Here is a 19,590-nt window from a genome sequence, read left to right as displayed (position 1 = left end):
TAACTAATGTTAGTCTCAGTGGATTCCCTCAGGAGAGTGGAGGATGAAGGGAAGTCAATAGCCAGTGTGCAACATAAACACTAACCCAGGTGCTACTGGGAAACGATTGTGCAGGTGTGATTAATGCCCCTGATGAGTAAACTCAGACATAAGAAGATGGGATTTTGTCCTGGGTGGGCCAGACTTCATCAGTCAAAGGGCCTTCAGCGCCGGCTTCAAACTTCCCTGACCTCGCAACCCCCAACAGCAACTGCTCTTCTCTCCAATCACCCTGCCCCCCACAACTCTCCTGTGTCTCCCTCCACACAGCCTGCACTACTGCCTTGGCACCTGTTTAGCCGGTGCTCACAAGCGGACGAACCAGTTCTTTGAATTAAATCCCTGTTCTCGTTCTACTTCAGGGGCCAGGCCCTAACTGATACAGACATGCCAGGGTGAACTGAAGTATCCCTCCTGCCTTCTCACCAGCAAGCTTCCAATAGAAGGAGAAAAAATAAATATGAGAGAAACATAATGTGACCACCAGTTATAAAATGTTAGATTAACTGGAATAAAAATATTTAAATGCCCCACTGGTGATGAGACAGTGACTACATCACTTCAAATAATGACTAAGTGTATGCATATACATATATAAAAACTAATGCTGGGAGTGCCTGGATGGCTTAGGCAGTGAAGCGTCTGCCTTTGGCTCAGCTCTTGATTCTGGTGTCCTGGGATCGAGTCCTGTGTCTGGGTCCTTGCTCAGCTCCCTCTCCGTCTGCCCCTTCTCCACCACTCCAAGCATTTTCTCTCTCTCCCTCTCTCAAAGAAAGAAATAAATCTTAAGAAAAAAAAAAAGAAGATTTACCTCAACTCTGCAACGATGTCTTTGTGGAAGGCCTTTAGCAGAAGAGATATTCTATTCTCAGAATTTTCCTCTAGCAAAAATGAGAAGAATGTTTCCAAAACCTGTTCCATGAAATCCAGTACTCTTCTCGGAGGAAGGACTATTCTCTCACCATTTTCTGACTGTGTCCTGTTCAAGGTGAGCTTAATGAAATTCATTATGTGAAGGTCAGTATCACTTGAATTTGAGGCTGCCTCTGGAGACTTCCCAGTTAAATTACTGATTGAATTAATTAGGAAACGTTCAAAAAGGAATTGAACAAGTGAGAAATTAGTTAGCTGTTCTTGGCTTAGCAATTGCGTAAGATGGTCAACATCAGAATTACCTTCCCTAGAAATGGTTTTAAGAAGCCCCCAAAAGGTAGCAATATCCTTGGTCAAAAAAGCTAGATCATCAATTGAGCTCTCATTGGCCATAAGCAAAAATAATGTTTGAATCATTCCAGAATCATCTTCCTTTGCCCATTTACGAAGCCAGTTTTTCATGACCAGCAGAAAATCTTCAATGACTTCTGATATCCTCAATGACGATGAGCCCAGACTTTCGAAAAAATGGGCAAGTTGCAAAGTTACATTTTGAAGAGTCTCTGAATTAAGCATCTGAATTTCTTTGATAATTTCAGAAAGCCGGGGTTTGATAGGAAAGTTGTGGCTTAGATTGGCCATGATTTCTTCAAGCTCAATCCCTAGATCCTCAAAGTAAGAAGAGTTGAAAGTTTTTTCTCTTTTTTTAGTAAAACTTGATGGTGCTTCTAAACTACTGCCTGTCAGGTTTGCATCTAGAAATGTCTCAAATGGAGGGTCTAGAGAATGGGTACTCTTTTCTAGGTGCTGATCCCTAGAAGGCAACTTCATGATCTTTTCAAAATTTAAGGAAATCTTATTTTGAGCAGATGCCTCTGTGCCTTCACTGATGTTAAGGATCTTGTTTAAACTAGCTAGTGTATCAAGAATGTGTTCATCTAATGGAATTTTTGTAAAGTTGACATTTTTAAATTTTGCTATGATTTGTGAAACAATTTGCCTTATGGGGCCACTGGGACAAAGTTCAGAGATGCTACCATTGCTTTGATTTTCAAAAGATGGGACAAATGGTAACACTTTATGCCAAAATTCCTGCATGGTCTTCACAAGCGAAATTTTAACATGGAAGACTTCTGAAAGCTCCAGAAGAATGGAATTCCAGTCCACTAGTTCACGAATTACACAGACCATCTTCCTCGTAATCGCCTTCTGTGAACCTTCGTCCAAACATTGTAAACCTTCACCTGGGGGAGAGACATGGAGGTAGTCGAGCAGGCTGGCCACTTTGGTATAAAAGGAAGATGACATGAGCTCTTGGGATTTACAGCCTTCTAACTTCGGATTCTGCTGAAACCCAGAAGTTGTGTGATTCCAGCACCAAACCACAGGAAGGCAAATGAAAGCCTCAGAAAGAATTCCTGGTTTCTCCGCTATTAATTCAATTGTGTCCAAAAGAGTTTTTATCACGTTAGCAAAGTCTTCTTTGGTGACATTGGAAATGCTTATGCCATGAAGGAGCGTGAAGTTATAGACATCCTTGAGGAGTTCTGTGATGTTTTTGTCAACTCCCCTCTGCAGGAGCCTTACAGCATGAGGAAGCATGTAGTACACATCTACCACGACATTCACATCGTCCTTAGGGAACAAGCGTGAGAACTTCAGCAGATGATTGACATTCCAAGAATGTGAGCTGTCTACAAATTTCTCCACCAAGCCTACAAGCAGGTTGGTCCCCAGATTGTGGGTACCTAAGCTACTGATATTCTTAAAGAAATCTGTTAGGCTTTCGCTAATTTGTTCAAGTTGGTCAACCAGCAGGTCTATGTCTGTCTTCTTGAGAGTGCGCAGGAGAGATGCTACCTTCTTGAAAACTTGAATATCACCCAGATCTTGTGGAACATTGTGAAGAACTGAGGGCGCCAGGGAGTTGAACACATCCCGAATCAGTTGGATGGTAAGACCTACAGCGTTCATGATTTTGTGGGACATTACTGGTGGTGGATTTTGGAGATCATGAGACAGGTTGAAGAGAAGGTAGCTGGCTAGATGATAAAATGAATGGCCTAACCTGTTGACATCCTTTTCTTTTGAACTGGTAGCAAATAGGTTTAGATACTTTTCAGATGTAGAAGAGGAGTCATTTTCTAGGAGGTGAGTGGAAATACCTTTCATAAGTTTCTGAATTTCCTTCCCCAGAGCTACTAAATGCTGCCAAAGATGTGTAAACTGGCTAGGTATGTCATCGGACAACTCTAGGGGTCTTAGAATTAATTCAGTAAGATGCGTCCAGTTGGATTGAGATACAAAATCAAAGTCTCTCGTCAGGTTGTTGATAATCATCCTTACTTGGTTTGTGGAATCATTGAAAAGGGTTAGCAAGATCTCAAATTTGGGTACCTTTTCTTTTTCAAAGACTTCGGTGAGTATGGCATTCAGAAAGTTGGTTATATTTTTCAATACAATATTCACACAGTTTGTATCTGACTTATTCATTGTGCAGTGAGGTCCCTTCATACTGAGAATCCAAGTAGCAAGTTTCAGTGTAGAATTAATTTTGTCTCCCACGTCTCTGAAACTCCTCCGGTTACCCTGAGGATAGTTGTGTGCAACGCTGGAGTTGTATATCACATACAGATGGTTCGTGATGTCTATCCATGTAACACATCCCTTCAGTTTGCTAATCGTGTCCTCGGAGGAAAATGTGGAATTTAACATGGCCAGAATACGTAATGTCTTCTGTGACATGTTTACGTATAAACCATCTTCCAAAATAAACTCGGTAACATTTTGGAAAATCCCAGCACAGGACAATAAGTCTTGGTCATGTGACACATTTCGAAGCAATAACATTGTTTCTCTTAACTCCGTGATGATACTGTCCAGCCTCACTCCATAATTTGTAATGTTATTTGTAAGAAAGTGATTTATCAGTTGTACCTTTCTGTCGATGTATGCTGAGGTATTGCTCAATTCCATGAAAACGTCAAGCAGAGAATAGAAAAACTGTCTGCTTGCATTTGTGTTTAATGGAAATGTGTTTAGCTGATGCAGGGCAGTTTCCATGGTAAGAAGGGACTTCCTTACCTGCTCGGGGCTAAGTGACTTTACCCTAACTAATGCATCACCTAATACTACCCAGAGGTCTCTGAGAGCCAAAAAATCATCCCAATCATGAAAGCCATCAGCTTGAGTTACATTTTTAAACAAATCCAATATGAGTCTGGCAGGACGATGGGTGGGAAACATTCCCGGACAGCTTCCAGAAATTCTCACATCACTTTCCAATTCATCCAGAAGCTGAGTGAGACCAACATGGAGAGGAGTGAAAACATTCATGTCAAGCTGGAAGAGATGAGATACGCCTCCCCAGATTTCAGTCCACATCTGAAGCCATGAGACTGTACAGTGGACAGCCATGAACTCATTGAACGTCCTGCCGTCTGCTGAGAGGTTGGAAAGAATTTGTGTCCATGGAAGAATAAATAAAGACCCTCTATCTTTTGAGTAGTTCACAGAAAAGATGTTCTTATCATCCAAGGCAAAGCATTCATTGCCCAATGGGGCTTTGACTGATTCGTTGAAGAGTTGGCTCATGTATTGAAAGAAGGAAATACGGAAATCTTTGTCTACGAGGAGCAGCTGTTTGAGGCCTGTCAAAGTAGCAGGAATCACTTCCAGTTCTGGGCCCTCAATAGACATCAGGGATTGGGCCTGAAGCTCCAAGTAGTTAAAAATTGAAAGCAACTGCTGACAATGAGACCCCTCAGAAAGTCCCTCAAGAACTCCTGTTGTCTCATACAAAAATTCAAATGCTTTACTGACGTCTTGAAAATCAAATTGCTTTATGATATCCAAGATGCGCTCTGAGGTTTGTGCAAGGAAAGATAGCAAAGCCTCTGTACTTGGAATGCTCAAGAGTTTATAAATATATTCAAAACATGAAGCATAAATCTTCAGAAGCAAAGCTGAATCATTGTCCTGGAAGATGTCTAGATATATCTTAGTCAAGACCGTGTCCACGGCTTGTCTTTCGGGCTCAGAAAGGGCTGAGAAAAGTTCAGACGCATTCCTTATAGCGTAGACTGTGTCTAGAGCTTCAAAGACTTGTCCTTCCTTCAGAAATCCGAGCTCATAGAGACTGCTTATCACAGTTTCACTCAAATGTACAAAGTCCATTTCCATAGCTTGCGATTGCAGCCAGTCTGACTGGAACAACTGGGAAAAGTTAAGGCTCTTGATAAGGACCCTCTCATCTTCTGGGACAGAAAAATTAAGAAGTGTAGACACGGTTTCCAGCCTGACTCTTTCTTCTTTTGAAATGCCATACATCCACAATTCCAGGAGCTTGGGATCAATTTCAAAAAGTACTAATTCCATGAACCTCAAAATATTATCTGATTCGTTCTTTATCCAGAGACTTTCAAGAATTCCTATTTTGTCAATCACCGCTTTGCCAAATTCCAAAAGTTTCTGAGTAGCAATAGCAGATGTGTCGCTCTCTAAACTTCTTGAATGGTTGACCCACAAGTGGCTTGTGTTCAGAAGAGTCTCACTGAGAGATGGGAGGTCATGGAATTTGGGCACGCTGGGCGAGTCGAAAGCATCAGGCAATAATTCCTCCAAAAATCTCACAAAAGATAAAAAAAAGTTTATTTCCTCATCCTCGAGGGAATGCAACTTCTTTTCCATCATGAGAAGTTCCTTTGTGGAATTCAAGACTCTACAATATTAATGGAATTGTCTTAGTATCCAAATAAATAGATAATAAATTCAAGACAAATTCAATGTATCAAATTTTCAAAGTAATACATGTATTTAGAGGAAAACATAAATGGACTGTTTGCTACACAGTACATTTCACAACTGGAATTGAATTGTTGTGAGTATTCCAAAGTAGAAAGTTACAATGCAGATGCCTATATGTAGCTTAAAATCTGCCTCCTGCACCAAAAACAATGCATTTTAAATTATTTTATTCCATGATTTCATATGAAGGATCATTAAAGGTAAGTTTGCTACATATGCCAGAAGAATCTGAGGATTCGATTCCTTGTTGTGTCTCAGAATGTCTTGGCTAGAGCAGGAAGAGGGGTATAGGGAGAGGGAGAAGCAGACACCCCGCTGAGCAGAGAGCCCAATGTGGGGCTCCATCCCAGGACCCTGAGATCATGACCTGAGCGGAAGGCAGATGCTTAACTGACTGAGCCCCTCAAGTGCCCAGAAACTCATGATTTTAGATAGTGTACTTTCTCTCCAGGTGACTACTTGTAAAATGCACACAGTTCTCAAAAGAGCACCTCAGGGGTTCCGACAAGTCCACACCCATAATGGAGGTCCATATGTGGAGAAGTCTACTAACTTCCACTAACTCGGGAGTCACCAGTCCACTCTTTAAATCCTTGGGGCCCTATGTGCTTGAGTTTAGAAAGACAACAAGGGCGGGGGAGGCACCTGGGTGGCTCTGTCGGTTGAGAGTCTGACTCTTGATTTTGGCCCTGGTCACGATCTCAGGGTCGTGAGACCAAGCCCCACGTGGGGCTCCACACTCAGCCTGGAGTCTGCCAGAGAGTCTCTCTCTCCTTCTCCCTCTGCCCCTCTCCCGCTCATGCTCGCTCTCTTGCTCTAAGTAAAAAGAAGTAAAATATTTTAAAAAATGTAAAAAGATGACATGGTTCATGTATCAGGTATGTATTAATGCCCCCTCCACCTGTGGGGACTGGGGCAGACCCCCAACTCATGAACACTCCCAGCAGTGAGACCTGAGATGGCTGCACTGTGGAAGGAGCTGTGAGGCCCCCGTAAGAAAAGCCTTCATGTCCAGACTTCGAAAGACACATTGAAAAATTGTGGATAAGGATTTTGACCAGTATTGGCTACTAATACCTTCAAGGCTGATTTCCTTCCTAAACCTCTTTCACTCTATAATCCTGTCGGCTAAGGCACAGTCTTGAGACAGGACAGACACAAAAGAGATGAAACGATGAATGTTGCTTTCTCCCATCTAATAGCTGGGATCTGGGAGCAGAAGGTACAGTCTTCATTTAGTTTACTTTCTTTCTTTTAAGATTTTATTTATTTAAGCAAGAGAGAGAGAGAAAGCACACGCTCAAGGGAGGGGCACGCCATCATTTAATTTACTCTTATTTGCAAGAGAGTAGCGACTTTGAACCAGGAAACACTGAGAACATTCTCCAAGGAACTTCTCCAGCAAGAACGAGAAAGCTGTGCTATTAGGAATTCCGTACGGATCTTGTTCAAGTCCAGCCTTGCATAGAAATACATGCACAGCTGGGGCACCTGGGTGGCTCAGTGGGTTAAACCTCTGCCTTCAGCTCAGGTCATGATCTCAGGGTCCTGGGATGGAGCCCTGTGTTGGGCTCTCAGCTGTGGGGAGCCTGCTTCCCCCTCTGCTCCTCCTCCCACTCGTTTTCTCAATCTCCTCTCTCTCTCAAGTAAATAAAATTAAAAAAAAAAAAAAAGAGCAGTGTGAGCAAGGGCTGCAGTAGAAGTAACTGGAACCACTGGTAGAAGTACGGCTCTGTGTTGTTACATCACTTTACAGTTTATAAGGCACTTTTCTAAATACAGTTGTAGTTTGCTCCTACAGAAGCCTGTTGGGATATACACCAGTATCTCCAAGTCACAGAAAAAGAAATATTTCAAATATATATATATGATATATGCATATACATATATATACATATACATATATACACATATATAAAAATATATATAAATAAATATATAAATATACATATATAAATTTTAATACATAGGAATTTAATATATATACAATTTTAATATATAGAAAATTTTCTATAATATATAGAAATACAATTTTAATATATAGAATTTTTTTTTTTTAATGAGCAGATTCAGGCAGCTATTATATGGCTGGAACAGGACATGGCCCAGAGTTTTGCTTTTGCCAAATAGCTTTTGGAATTTTGGTGTGCACCAGAACCACGTGCAGAATTCCTTAAATCTACAGAAAGCTTGGTCCTCCACACAGCCAAGGTTTAGCATTTAGGCAGGCTCCAGGAATTCGTATTCTTAACAAACTTCACAGATAAATTTAATCCGTTCCCAAATGTAAAAGCTATGTCCTAACACAAAGCTTCTGTCAACACACCCCACAAGCAATAAATAAAGTGTCCTTTAAACCACATACAGGGGTCCTGCATGGCCCAGTCAGTTACCCATCTAACTCTTGGTTTCTGCTCAGGTCATGATCTCAAGATCGTGGGACTGAGCCCCATGTCAGGCTCCACGCTCACTGCAAAGTCTCCTTAAGGCTCTCTGTCCCTCTCCCTTCACCCCCCAACTCTCTGAAGTAAATAAATAAATAAATATTAAACTACACGCGATATCCAGGGTGCCTGGCTGGCGCATCAGGGGAGCATACGACTCTGGATCTCAGGGTTGTGAGTTCAACCCCCACACTAGGTGTAGAGCTTGCCTTCAAAGATAATAATAAATAAATAAAGTGAGAAGTTCATCTATTAAAAAATTAAAGAAAGAAGCTGTGTACCATCTCCATAATTATACATGAGAATTTCTGTCTGAATGCATGAGCAGCATATAATCTGGCGATTTAGTTCCAAAGATCAGTTCTCTCCCAAAAGTCCCCAGAGCTCCCAGAATCTTTAGTCACGAATCCCGTGTCTAAAGTATGCAACTGGATGAGACTATAATCCAACCATTCCATTTTTGGAGCATCTATTATAAATCATGCTTTTAAAGGAAAATCTTAAAACTATCATTTGTGTTTCTTTTCAAAATCCATGGAAACAGGAGTCATAAATGCTATGGGGCAAATATTATCGAATGCCTAATATGAAATACTGCATCCACAGTCACATCATGAGTTCATATTTTAAAGCAAGTGTTTCCTGAGGCGCCTGGGTGGCTCAGTTGGTTAAACGTCCCACTCTTGATTTCGGCTCGGGTCATGATCTCAGGGTTGTGAGATCGAGCCCCACTAGGGGTTTCACACAGGACATGGACTCTGCTTGAGATTCTCTCTCTCCCTCTCCCTTCCCCCCAAACCCCCGCTCACCCTGCCTTTCAAACTCTCTTTAAAAATAATAATAATTACATAAATAAATAAAGCAGGCATTTCCTATAAATGGGTTTTGTTTGTCTTAGATAATAGTTAAATCAAAACCTGGAAATTGAATTTTGAAAATTTACCTGGAGATGGAAGCAGCTGGAGACTTCAGTAAATTACCCAAAAATGTGAAATAATTATCAGTGATGGCTTCCCAATCTATGTTTTCTTCATAACAAGGAGATTCCTCAGAGAAACCTAAACAGAAAGGCATGTCATGTATTGATTTCAAGTTGGATACAACAGTCAAATCTACCAAAGTGAAGAACGCTTTAGTGTTCTTAATCTGGTTGAAAATAATAAAAGAAGGATTAGAAATCCTTATGATTTGGCTTCTGCGTCTGGCCAAGTTCAACTACCACTGGCCATCAAGCAGTATAGACAGTGATCCACAGAAAACAGAAGGTAAATAAGGTGAAACCCATGACTATCCCATCTGTTGCCTTAAAGAAAGTATCCCAGGACTGACCCAGGAAGTAGAACCAAGTGGAACTGGTAGGCACCTTGAGTAGATGGGATGAAGGTTGGAGTACAAAAGACTGCACAGACACGCAGAACAGACTCCAAGGAGAGAGCTGCACAGACAGAGCACTTGCTGATGCCTCCTTCAAGTATTCAGCTGAGGGTAAATCAGTGCATGCTGGTGAAGAAACCCCCTGAGACCAGAGAAAGATCCACCCACAGTCACACTTGGTCCCACAGTCACACTTGGCTGGCTCCCTGGTTGCGGATGTTGCAAGTACACAGCAACTCTGACTGTCCATGCACAAGTCTCAGAAACATGCTCTCTTTTCTTTAGATGCAAAATGGCTGGATTATACAGTGTCTGCATATATGAGTTTTGGAGATGCTGATGCTGTTTTTCAAAGTCGTCATCCTGTTTTACATTCCCACAACACCCTATGATGGCCCCAGTCCTTACGCATTCTTGCCAACATCTGGCACGACCTCTTAAACATGCGAGTCATTCTCGGGACGCTTGGGTGGCTCAGTCAGCTAAGAGTCGGACTGTTGGTTTCAGCTCAGGTTATGGTCTCAGGGTTGTGGGATCAAACCCCACGTGAAAAAGCCCCCCATGAAAAAACTAATTAATTAAAAAAAAAGAGGTAGATGAGAAATAGGTAAGATGTGGATGATTAACAAACTTGACCTACTTATTATATATAATTACTACAGCCAACAAGGACAGAAGTGACATGGTTTTAAAGAACTCACACATTTACCAAAACGGACCATGTGCGCCACAAACACATCTCAACAAATTCCAAAGACTGACCATTGAGAATGTTCTCTCATTAAAACAGATGAGAAATTTAGAGTCTTCTTTAAAAATCACTTGAAATGTCCTCAAATGTCAGTAAAAATTTAAAAATATCCTGAAATCATAATAAATATCAGGAAATTTTGAACAGAATGTTAACGAAGACTGTGACCTATCAAACTGTGTGCCCTATACTAGGGCTCTGCATAGAATAAATATTATAGCTTTAAAAGTATATTATTAGAAAAGAAAATTGGGGCATCTGGGTGGCTCAGTCATTAAGCATCTGCCTTCAGCTCAGGTAATGATCCCAGAATCCTGGGATCGAGCCCCGCGTCACATTCTCTTCTTGGGGATGTCTGGTTCTCCCTCTGCCCACTCCCCCTGCTTGTGCTTTCTCTCTTCTCTCTCTCTCTCTCTCTCTGTCAGATAAATAAATAAAAACTTTTTTAAAAAGAAAAGAAGAAAATATGAAAATCAAGAAGCTAGGAAAAGAACATCAAACTGAATTTAGTAGAAGGAAGGGAGGAAATAAGATTAAAAAAGGAAATTCATGAAACAGGAAACAAATCAGAAAATCTGTGAAAGAGGACACAAATTCACAGAACAGAGAATCAAGAAAACTCCGTTCTCGGACAAGCTCTATTTCCATAACGGAGCAAGCCTTGAGGCAGCATGATGTGCCCAGTGAGGATTGTCCAAATAGAAGAGAAGTTCACCGGCTCCGGAGAGAGACCTCCTACAACAGTGTCTCGGCTTTGATACTTGGAGCTCGGTGGTCTATATCAGAATTTAATCTCCACGAGCCTCAGTATTCCCAACTGAAAATCAAGTCAAAATGGAACCCAGCTCAAGGGTTGACATGGGGATTGGATGAAATAATTCATACAAAACACAACAAATGTTGTGACTGTCAATGTTATTGAGAATTCTGAACTCGGGCTTCTCACGGATGCCAAATGTCACTCTTGTCGCCTATGTTTCTGGAAATGGTCAGGAGCCAGCCAAGCTCTAGCACTGGAGGAACATGCAAACAAGGAGGCACGGCTGACAGCCCAGCTTTGCGGCCGCCAAGAGCTCAGTGTGGCCGGCCTGCAGCCGAGGCAGAGACCCAATGGGCAGCTCGTGGGTTTGACACTGACCGCCACAGAGAAGGGTTTCTCTGGCAGCCTCTAAAAGCAGCGGTTGGAGTATGGAGAGTCCAGGAAAAGTTAAAAATGGAACTACACTACCATCCAGCTATTGCACTATGAGGTATTTGCCCGAAGGGTACAAAAGTACAGATTCAAAGGGACCCATGCACCCTGGGGTTGACAGCAGCATTGTCAACCAGAGCCAAACCATGGAAGCAGCCCGCGTCCATGGAGAGACGAATGGATGAAGACATGGTTCATATACACAAGGGAGTATCACTCTGCCGTCAAAAAGAATAAGATCCTGCCATTTGCAACAACACGGATGGAGCTAGAGCACATCGTGCTCATCGAGACACGTCAGCCAGAGAAAGACAAATACCATATGCTTTCAGTCATACGTGGAATTTAAGAAACAAAACTACTGAGCAAAGGGGAAAAAGAGAGAGAGAAACAAAGAAACAGACTCTTCATTGCAGGGAACACATTGCTGGTCACGGCGGGCGGGGGAGGGGGGTCCTGGGGGGGGTGGGGAAGCAGGTGACGGGAGGAAGGAGGGCACCTGCAGGGACGAGCACCAGGTGATGCAGGGAAGTCCTGGGTCCCTGTATTGTACACCCGAGACTAATATTACACCATATGCTAACTATCTGGAACTTAGATAAAAACTAATAAACAAAAATGAAAACCCCAGCAGTTTGAGGAGGAAGGAAGGGAGTGAGATTCGGTGGCTGTGGCCAAAGAGCAGGAACCCCGAGTCGAAGCAGAGGTGCTCCAGGGCAAGCTAGTAACCCCCACGGGGCTGGAGCGCACACGGCACAGCCAGAGCAATCGCGGTCCCCAGGGAGAGCTGGACCCAGACCACCAGCTCTCCCCTGGGACGAGTCAGAAACACAGGTCCCACCCTGCCAGCGTCTTCTCAGAAAGAGGGCCCTTGGGACGAGGGAATGTCTGCCTGGGGGTCAGGCCATTGCAAATTTGTATAATTCATATTTGAGGGGATTTGAGGTTTTGAAGATAGCACGGAAAGAGGGGAGCAGGCTCAACATGGGGGTGCTGCCCCAGGAGGGCGGGGTGAGTCTAACAGCACAGGAGTGACGAGGCCCCACAGGCAGCAGCTCTGGACTTCTCGGAGTCCGTCATGCCTGGTCCACCCCGTCTGTGTTTATCAGCCAAACCAGGACAGGTCGAGAGGAAAAGAGGTCACTGGTAGAATGAGCAGCGACAACCAGTCAAGCCAGGGCCCTGGTCAGTCTCGCCGTAACACACGGTGACAATGCACAGTGGGCATCCCAGTGGCAAATCCTCGGCGAGCCTCTCCTCCGGCACCCTTCATAAATAGGGCGTCTCTCAGCAGCAACGTGGGGAAGGGGAAGCAGCGCCCAGGTTCCCACAGCGAAGACGGCTGACCTACCAGAGAGACCATTCTGGACACTTCCTTGCACATTCGCAGAACGGACCAGTTCACAGGTCTTCCTGATAAATCCGGTGAAGCCTTTCCAGTAGGGTGTTTCCTCCAGGGATGACTGAACTGTTCCTAGTGCGCGGAGGATCCTACAATCAGAGAAGCCAGAGAAAGCTCGCCTTTGGTCGCGGTTTTCAGAACATGACAGATTCCTCTACAGGCCAACAGTCACGGGCACCTGGCAGTCACCTGCGTCAGAAATAAGAACCTTCTCGATGGTCTCCTTACTAGTATTTGATTACTTACAAATCCCCCCACTTAATTTGAAGAGTAAAAGTGATGCATGGGAATATATGAAACATAAGACACAGCATGTCAAGAGAACAGAAAGAGGAAAATAGGACTTAATATAACTTACTATAACTTTGCAGCCAAGACTGTTGCAGAAGGTTAAGTCAATGGTAAACCTTTAAAGAGCTTGTTTAATATCTTATATTTTTACTTTTTTTCAAAAGATTTTATTTATCTACCTGAGATTATTTATCTTCCCCTAATATTTTGCATTTTTAAATGCTTTCCAATAGTACCAAATAGGTCAGTCTTTTTTTAAAGATTAAAAGAAAAACTATGTCTCCATCAGAAAGGATGAATACCCAACTTTTGTAGCAACATGGGCGGGACTAGAAGAGATTATGCTGAGTGAAATAAGTCAAGCAGAGAGAGTCAATTATCATATGGTTTCACTTATTTGTGGGGCATAACAAATAGCATGGAGGACATGGGGAGATAGAGAGGAGAAGGGAGTTGGGGGAAATTGGAAGGAGAGGTGAACCATGAGAGACTATGGACTCTGAAAAACAATCTGAGAGTTTTGAAGGGGCGGGGGGTGAGAGGTTGGGGGTACCAGGTGGTGGGTATTATAGAGGGCACGGATTGCATGGAGCACTGGGTGTGGTGCAAAAACAATGAATACTGTTACGCTGAAAAGAAATAAAAAATTAAAAAAGAAAAAAGAAAAATTATGCCTCCCCCCAGAAATGGAATATACCAGAAACAGAATATACTAGAAATAGGCTATACAATGTGGATCCATGTTTCGGTAGATGGTTCCCAACTGTTCACCAGTTTCCCATCACACACAGACTCACACTGCTGCTGCAAGCTGGTCCTTACAGTCACCGGCAAGGTCGCGGTCCCCGGGTGAGGCGGCCGCTGCCAGCCGCTGGGAGAGCCGCCTGCAGGAAAGGCCCACGTCCTCCAGCCGCGCTTCTACTTCCTGCCAGCCCAGAAGTCCTTCGAATCCTGAATCTGCCACATCTGTCCGCCCAGTGACGACTTCTTGCAAAAGGCGATCCTTGACAGGGAAAGAGCACGTAAGGACAGGGTGGCCCCGGGAAGCAGCGCATGTCCAGTCTCCCATACCAAGGGCTCTCTTGAACTGTGACTCCAAGACCTGCTTTTGTAACCTGAGGGACCGTCCTGGACTTGCCTCTTTACTCCCAAATCAAGGTTGTGTCCGAAGGGACACAGGTGTGAAGCCCATCTGTGCTGGCTAGTCCCCCAGTCGCCCCACAGGACCCAGCCTTCTCGGAGTCACGCTCCTGTGATTCTGTTCCACAGTTAATAGCCCACATCCTCCAACCAAAAAACAAAACAAAACAAAACAAAAAACCACACACACACACACACCAGAAGCGGCGCAGGTGCTCCTTCCAGCCCAATCCTACCAGGCAGCATGAGAAAATAAGAAATGAAACACGCCAGACAGCAGAAAAGGGAATGGTACTATCACTTGTAGTGCTCGGCGAGAAAAATATGGGTCGAAGGGGACATCATGAATTTTACTAACAAACGGCTCCCCACTCTCTCAAGCTCTCAGCAAGGGGCGGGGACATGGAGAAGCAGGGCTGGCCGCGGCTCTGTGCTCCACGCTGGCCGATGCCTGAAGTTATGTGTCCGGCCTCTCGACGTCTGCAGCCAGGGATGGAGCGGACGAGGAGCCCGGAAACCAGGCGGGCGGGGAGGCGCGGTCTGAGAGTTTAGGGTGCTCTTGGGGAAGACCGCTGTCAAGGAGATTTGGGCCAGATGGGTGACGGGCAGCCTCCCGAGTGGGGCCGGAGGAGGGATGGAGCAGGGGTGGCTGGATTTCCATGGCGGGGGAAGGTGGGTGTCTAACCTGCAAAATCAGCCCACTGGCATCAGCGGACGAGATCAGAAGGCGGCTACTTACCGCGTCCTCCGCTGACTGCAGTAGCTCGTTGAAAACGCTGCTCTTGGTGGAGTCGTGGGGACACGACAGTGCCCGGAGGCGCTCCCAGGCACCAGGGTTCCCACCACACCGGAGAGCCTCCTTCCCAGACAAGCTGGCATTTAGGCACCTGTCCATAGCCTTCTTCACCAAGACCTGAACAACGAAGGGGAGCAGGAGGGGGTGACTCAGAGAGGCTTGTGCTTGCCCCCCAAAGGCTAGAGAGCAACCACCAGACACCAGCAGCCTTCCGAATTCCAAAATTAAGACAAAGCTCTTCAAAAATTGTCCTCTTTGCCGGCACATGTTGCCAGCACAGCTCACAGCAGGGGCAAAACAGAAGAGAGCACGAGCGGCTTGAACGTTTTCTCAAACTCGTTGATTTGGAACCCTGTGCTGTGCTTTACCTGCTTCCACCGAAGGAACGCGTCCCTTTCTGGGTCCAGTTGCTCGGGTCCGCCCAGTGTGGAGCTGTTAGCCGGTCTCTCCGGGCACGTGAGCACTGCTGTAAGGTCGACAAACGGACGCATGACTACTTCCCCTCAAGCACACTACTCCCCACCCGCCTTCTCCACGAGGCCGCGACGAGCACAGGGAATTCAGAAAACCAGCAGCTCAGCAAACTGCACCTATTATCAGACATTTTATGATCTCCCTGAGAGAGGAAAACAGAAAAGTCATTGCACTGTCCTTTCATACGTCCTCAAGACGCGTGAGGACGGCATCAGGGGAGAGGAGAGCTTCACTCCAAAAGCGACATCCGTCCTCACTTCTTCCCTCTCCCCCACTCCCCAGCCACCCTGCAGAGCATAAAATGCACCGTGACAACTGTGTCTGAGCCCAACAAAGGCATCAGGCAGTTTCAAGTCTGCTTTTCAATCAGTCTCATGTGGCCTCCTAGCGAGCCGGCGACAAGTAAGACCCAGCCAGTTTACCTTGGACAAAACGCAAATTCTGGGCTACCGCGTTCCTGAGCGCCCCGAGGAGCAGAAGCAGTCTCTTCAGGGCTGGCCACGGGGGCAGGTCTCGAAGGACATTCTCCAGCTGCTGCAGATGCAGTAATCTGAGGGCACAGGAAACTATTTTAAGAAGAGTGTCAGAATGCCGCACTCTGCATGGTGGGCGCGGGACCCATCGAAGGTAAATTAACAGCAGCTATAAGTCTCCCAGGGCCAAGAAGGACTCCCGGCAGGACAGCTGGACACCTGCAGCCCCTGGGCAGGGAGTGGAGGGAAACAGAGGCCCCTGGTGCAGACACAGGCGCTCCCCAGCTGACCGCTGCAGAGACCACGCTCCCCGGGAAGGCAGGCAGTCACAGGGCTGGGGGAGTGGGGGACACTTGTCCAGCTGTCCCAGACAGCCAAAGCTCCTGTTGCCCTAAGAGGGTGCCCAACTCAGGAAGAGGGAGGGAGCCACCCAGACGAGCAGCTGGAAAGACAGGGACTCTGCAGCGAGAGAAGCTGACACTGGAACAGAATGTTCGAGTGAAGAACCGGGTGGGGGTCACCCTGTGGGAGCAAGTGCCCCAGGGGGAGAAGGCAGACCCTCAGGCATCCCTGCAAGCACAGGGAATCTCCTACCCAGGAAGAGAAAGTGAGCTGGAAGGTGAGACCCAGGAGACGCTGTAGGGGCACCCGTGCAAGGTGCCCGAGGCTGGGCCAGCGATGGGTGGCACCCGGTCCTCATCTGGCCCTACCTGGCCCCGTGCCCCCACCGGCCCGCCTCTCCTGCATCTCATCACCCCGGTGCAGGAGGTCCAGGCAGGAACAGGCACACCACGAGCACCCCCTGCCTCTGATGACGTGTGTGCTCGGTCCCAAAGGAAGGCTTGGTGGGTCGTCCGGTTGGAAGTGGGGACTTGGAGGAGAGAAGGTGTGAGCATTCGGCGAGAACAGGGTAGAAGTAAGGAGCTGTGGTGCTCCGGCCAACAGTTTCCCACCAAGGGCAGTGTGGATGGTACGAGGATCCAGGGGCGCCGCCGGCAAACGAGGACTAACCTCAGGACGGGCAGGCGGCGTCTAAAATCATGACGACAGCGAGCGCTCAGTGGGACACCCTGAGGGATGCCGAGAGGGGACATGAGCCCAGGGGCCGAAGCAGGTGCACACAGAGGACGGCGCTGGGACCCGAGCCACGGCCGCCCCCACACCGAACGCAGGAAACAAGCTGCTGCGAAAACACGGGATTCACAAGACAAGACTGGATCGGGAGGGTCTGTGCCAGGGGACGTCGGAGGAGGAACCTTGGTGAGCCTGGGGGTGAGTTGAGGAGAGAGAGGCGGATGCCGTGGGAGGCGTGAGACGTGGGAGTCGTGAGAGACTGGGTAGCACTTGTGAGCCGCCACTAAGTGTGGGGCGTCCTCAACCCCGGGGTCTCCCTGCTGGCCATAACAAGGGAGGGGGTGGGTCCTTCCTTCCTTAGAGGGGAAGACGTGAGGCCACTGGGGGGTGGGGGGGTGTCCCGCATGGAGCCAGCAGCAGACCAAGGGCTTCATAACTGGTAAAGGACTCGGGGGCCACCAAGAAAACCAAGAAATGCCATCAGCATGGGGAGGTGGAAACCCAGGGACCAGAAGTGCACGGGCCACAGACTTGCTTGTTACCCAGACGGCCAAGTGGAGGCCATCTGTATCCCCAAATAGAGGTGGGTGTGGGGAGAAAGGGAGGCTCCAGGGCCCCACGGCTGGCCAGGTGCACACAGTAGCTGCGGGAAGACCCCCCACCTTCCCATCCTGAGTGTGGGCGGAAAGAGAAGCCCGGGCCAGCCACACCTGGTCCTCCAAGGGAGTCTCTCACATCCCTGCTCCCTGGAGGATCTGAGATCCAGAGTGCCCCAGGGCTCTCTGTCGCCCGGGCAGAAGTGGCAGGGGCATGGGAGGTTTGTAAGGTCAGGAAGGTGACCTACTCTATCGCTAGCACCCAGGAGATCTCTAAGATAAAACAGGAAACTAGACCTTCAAAAGCAAGATCCTCCTTCCTTACCAGGTTCCAGAAAACTCGAGGGAGTTGGAAATGTGTTCAGTTATGAACATACCTGTATGTACATCATGTGTGCCCTGAGAACACGCCCCGACCCCGTGCGATTCTAACGATGCAATTCTCTCTCGTGCTGTGTAACAGCAGGCGATCTGGGGCCCGTGGCTTGAAATGGCCCCTTCGGAGACAATACTGAGACATTCTCTGCTCGCTTCCAAGGAAAGCCTACACCTGAGGCATGTAATGGGGCCAAGTTCCTGCCAAGGGCAGGACCCGCTGAAAAAGACAGCTGAATACTGCAATAGAACCACCCGTCAGGAATCCATTCAGCTTATCTCAAAAATGAAGAGGGTCTACATTTCCCCATTTTTGAAGTGTTTCCAGACCTTCTGCAAACAATTCAATGGTGCAAAACTTCAAAACAACCGTAAAAACAGTTTCTTCCATGTGAGTGCCTCCACAATGCTTTTGTTCATTTTAGATCTGAAATCCAGAAGGCTGACCCCCTTCTTGGATATGCTCCCCCACTGGGTTGTTGCCCTCCTCTGAACAGACATAGGGGGACGCCTGGGGTAGGGTGAGGGGTGTTCCAGTGGGTTATGTGTCTGCCCTTGGCTCAGGTCATGATCTCAAGGTCCTGGGTTCGAGTCCTGCATTAGGCTCTCTGCTCGGCGGGGATCCTGCCTCTCCCCCCGCTTGTGCTCCTGCTCTCATTCTCTCTCTCTCTCTCTCTGACAAACAAATGGGTAAAATCTTTAAAAAACAAATACAGACATGAGTTTGGGGCAAACGATTTGGGACGGTCCCCACGACACCATCCTGGAGTCATCTCCCAGCTACTGACTAGGAAGCCACTGTCTAGCTGTGGTCCTATGAATTCTCCTCTCGCTGTCTTATCACGCGTCCTTAACATTCAGGCTCACGAGCCTAACCAGTAATCAAACAGGAAAGCACGCCTTACATCTTGGGAGTTGGGCGGCTGCCGGTGGGGCCATCTGCCGCCACGCTGTCACTCAGGAGGGGAAGCAGAGCCTGCAGAACCTTCACCACCTGCTGTGGCTCCTGTCCTTCCACAGTCGGACCTCGGAGAGCCTCCAGGCTGTGGGCGACCCCAGCGAGCACCTGCTGGAGAACGCCAGGGAGCACCTGTACATGTAGAAAAGGAAACAGTGTTATGAACCATAACCAGTAGACAGGAGAGCGTGTGCATGGGATATAGTAACAGAGTCTTCTAGAGGATGGATGGCCCGTGTTTACGATGTTGCCAGATTGAAAGGTCTGTCACGTGCCGTAGGTTTTAATTTCTACTCAGAAACTAAAGATTAGAAATGGCATCAAGGGCTGCATGCAGCGTCTCCATTGGGCTCCCTTTTCTCTTCCCTTTGCCCCAGGGCCACGTGCAAAAGAGAAGGCGGGGGCACTTGGGGGGCTCGGTCAGTGGAGCATCCGACTCTCGGTGTTGGTTCACGTCGTGATCTTGGGGTTGTGAGATCAGGCCCCATATCGGGCTCCACACTCGCCCATGAAAGCAGGTAACAGCACCTTT

General features: G+C 47.0%; 1 protein-coding gene across 2 annotated transcripts in view; it reads right to left on the bottom strand.

The window, feature by feature from the left end:
- Window positions 1-19,590, bottom strand: part of ABCA13 (ATP binding cassette subfamily A member 13) — a 321,989-nt gene that overhangs the window by 251,176 nt on the left and 51,223 nt on the right. For both annotated transcript variants that reach the window (XM_082692779.1, XM_082692780.1), the window contains exons 10-17: window positions 19,006-19,190; window positions 16,005-16,132; window positions 15,477-15,574; window positions 15,052-15,225; window positions 13,970-14,175; window positions 12,831-12,970; window positions 9,106-9,220; window positions 851-5,632 (exon numbers count right to left, since the gene is read on the bottom strand). In XM_082692779.1, coding sequence (XP_082548905.1) covers window positions 851-5,632; window positions 9,106-9,220; window positions 12,831-12,970; window positions 13,970-14,175; window positions 15,052-15,225; window positions 15,477-15,574; window positions 16,005-16,132; window positions 19,006-19,190 — 5,828 coding nt within the window. The remainder of the gene's footprint in view (window positions 1-850; window positions 5,633-9,105; window positions 9,221-12,830; window positions 12,971-13,969; window positions 14,176-15,051; window positions 15,226-15,476; window positions 15,575-16,004; window positions 16,133-19,005; window positions 19,191-19,590) is intronic.

Source organism: Mustela nivalis, assembly GCF_964662115.1.
Source record: "Mustela nivalis genome assembly, chromosome: 12".
Classification (NCBI taxonomy): domain Eukaryota; kingdom Metazoa; phylum Chordata; class Mammalia; order Carnivora; family Mustelidae; genus Mustela; species Mustela nivalis.
Note: the sequence above shows the minus strand (reverse complement) of the source record. Positions and strands in the feature narration are given on the sequence as shown.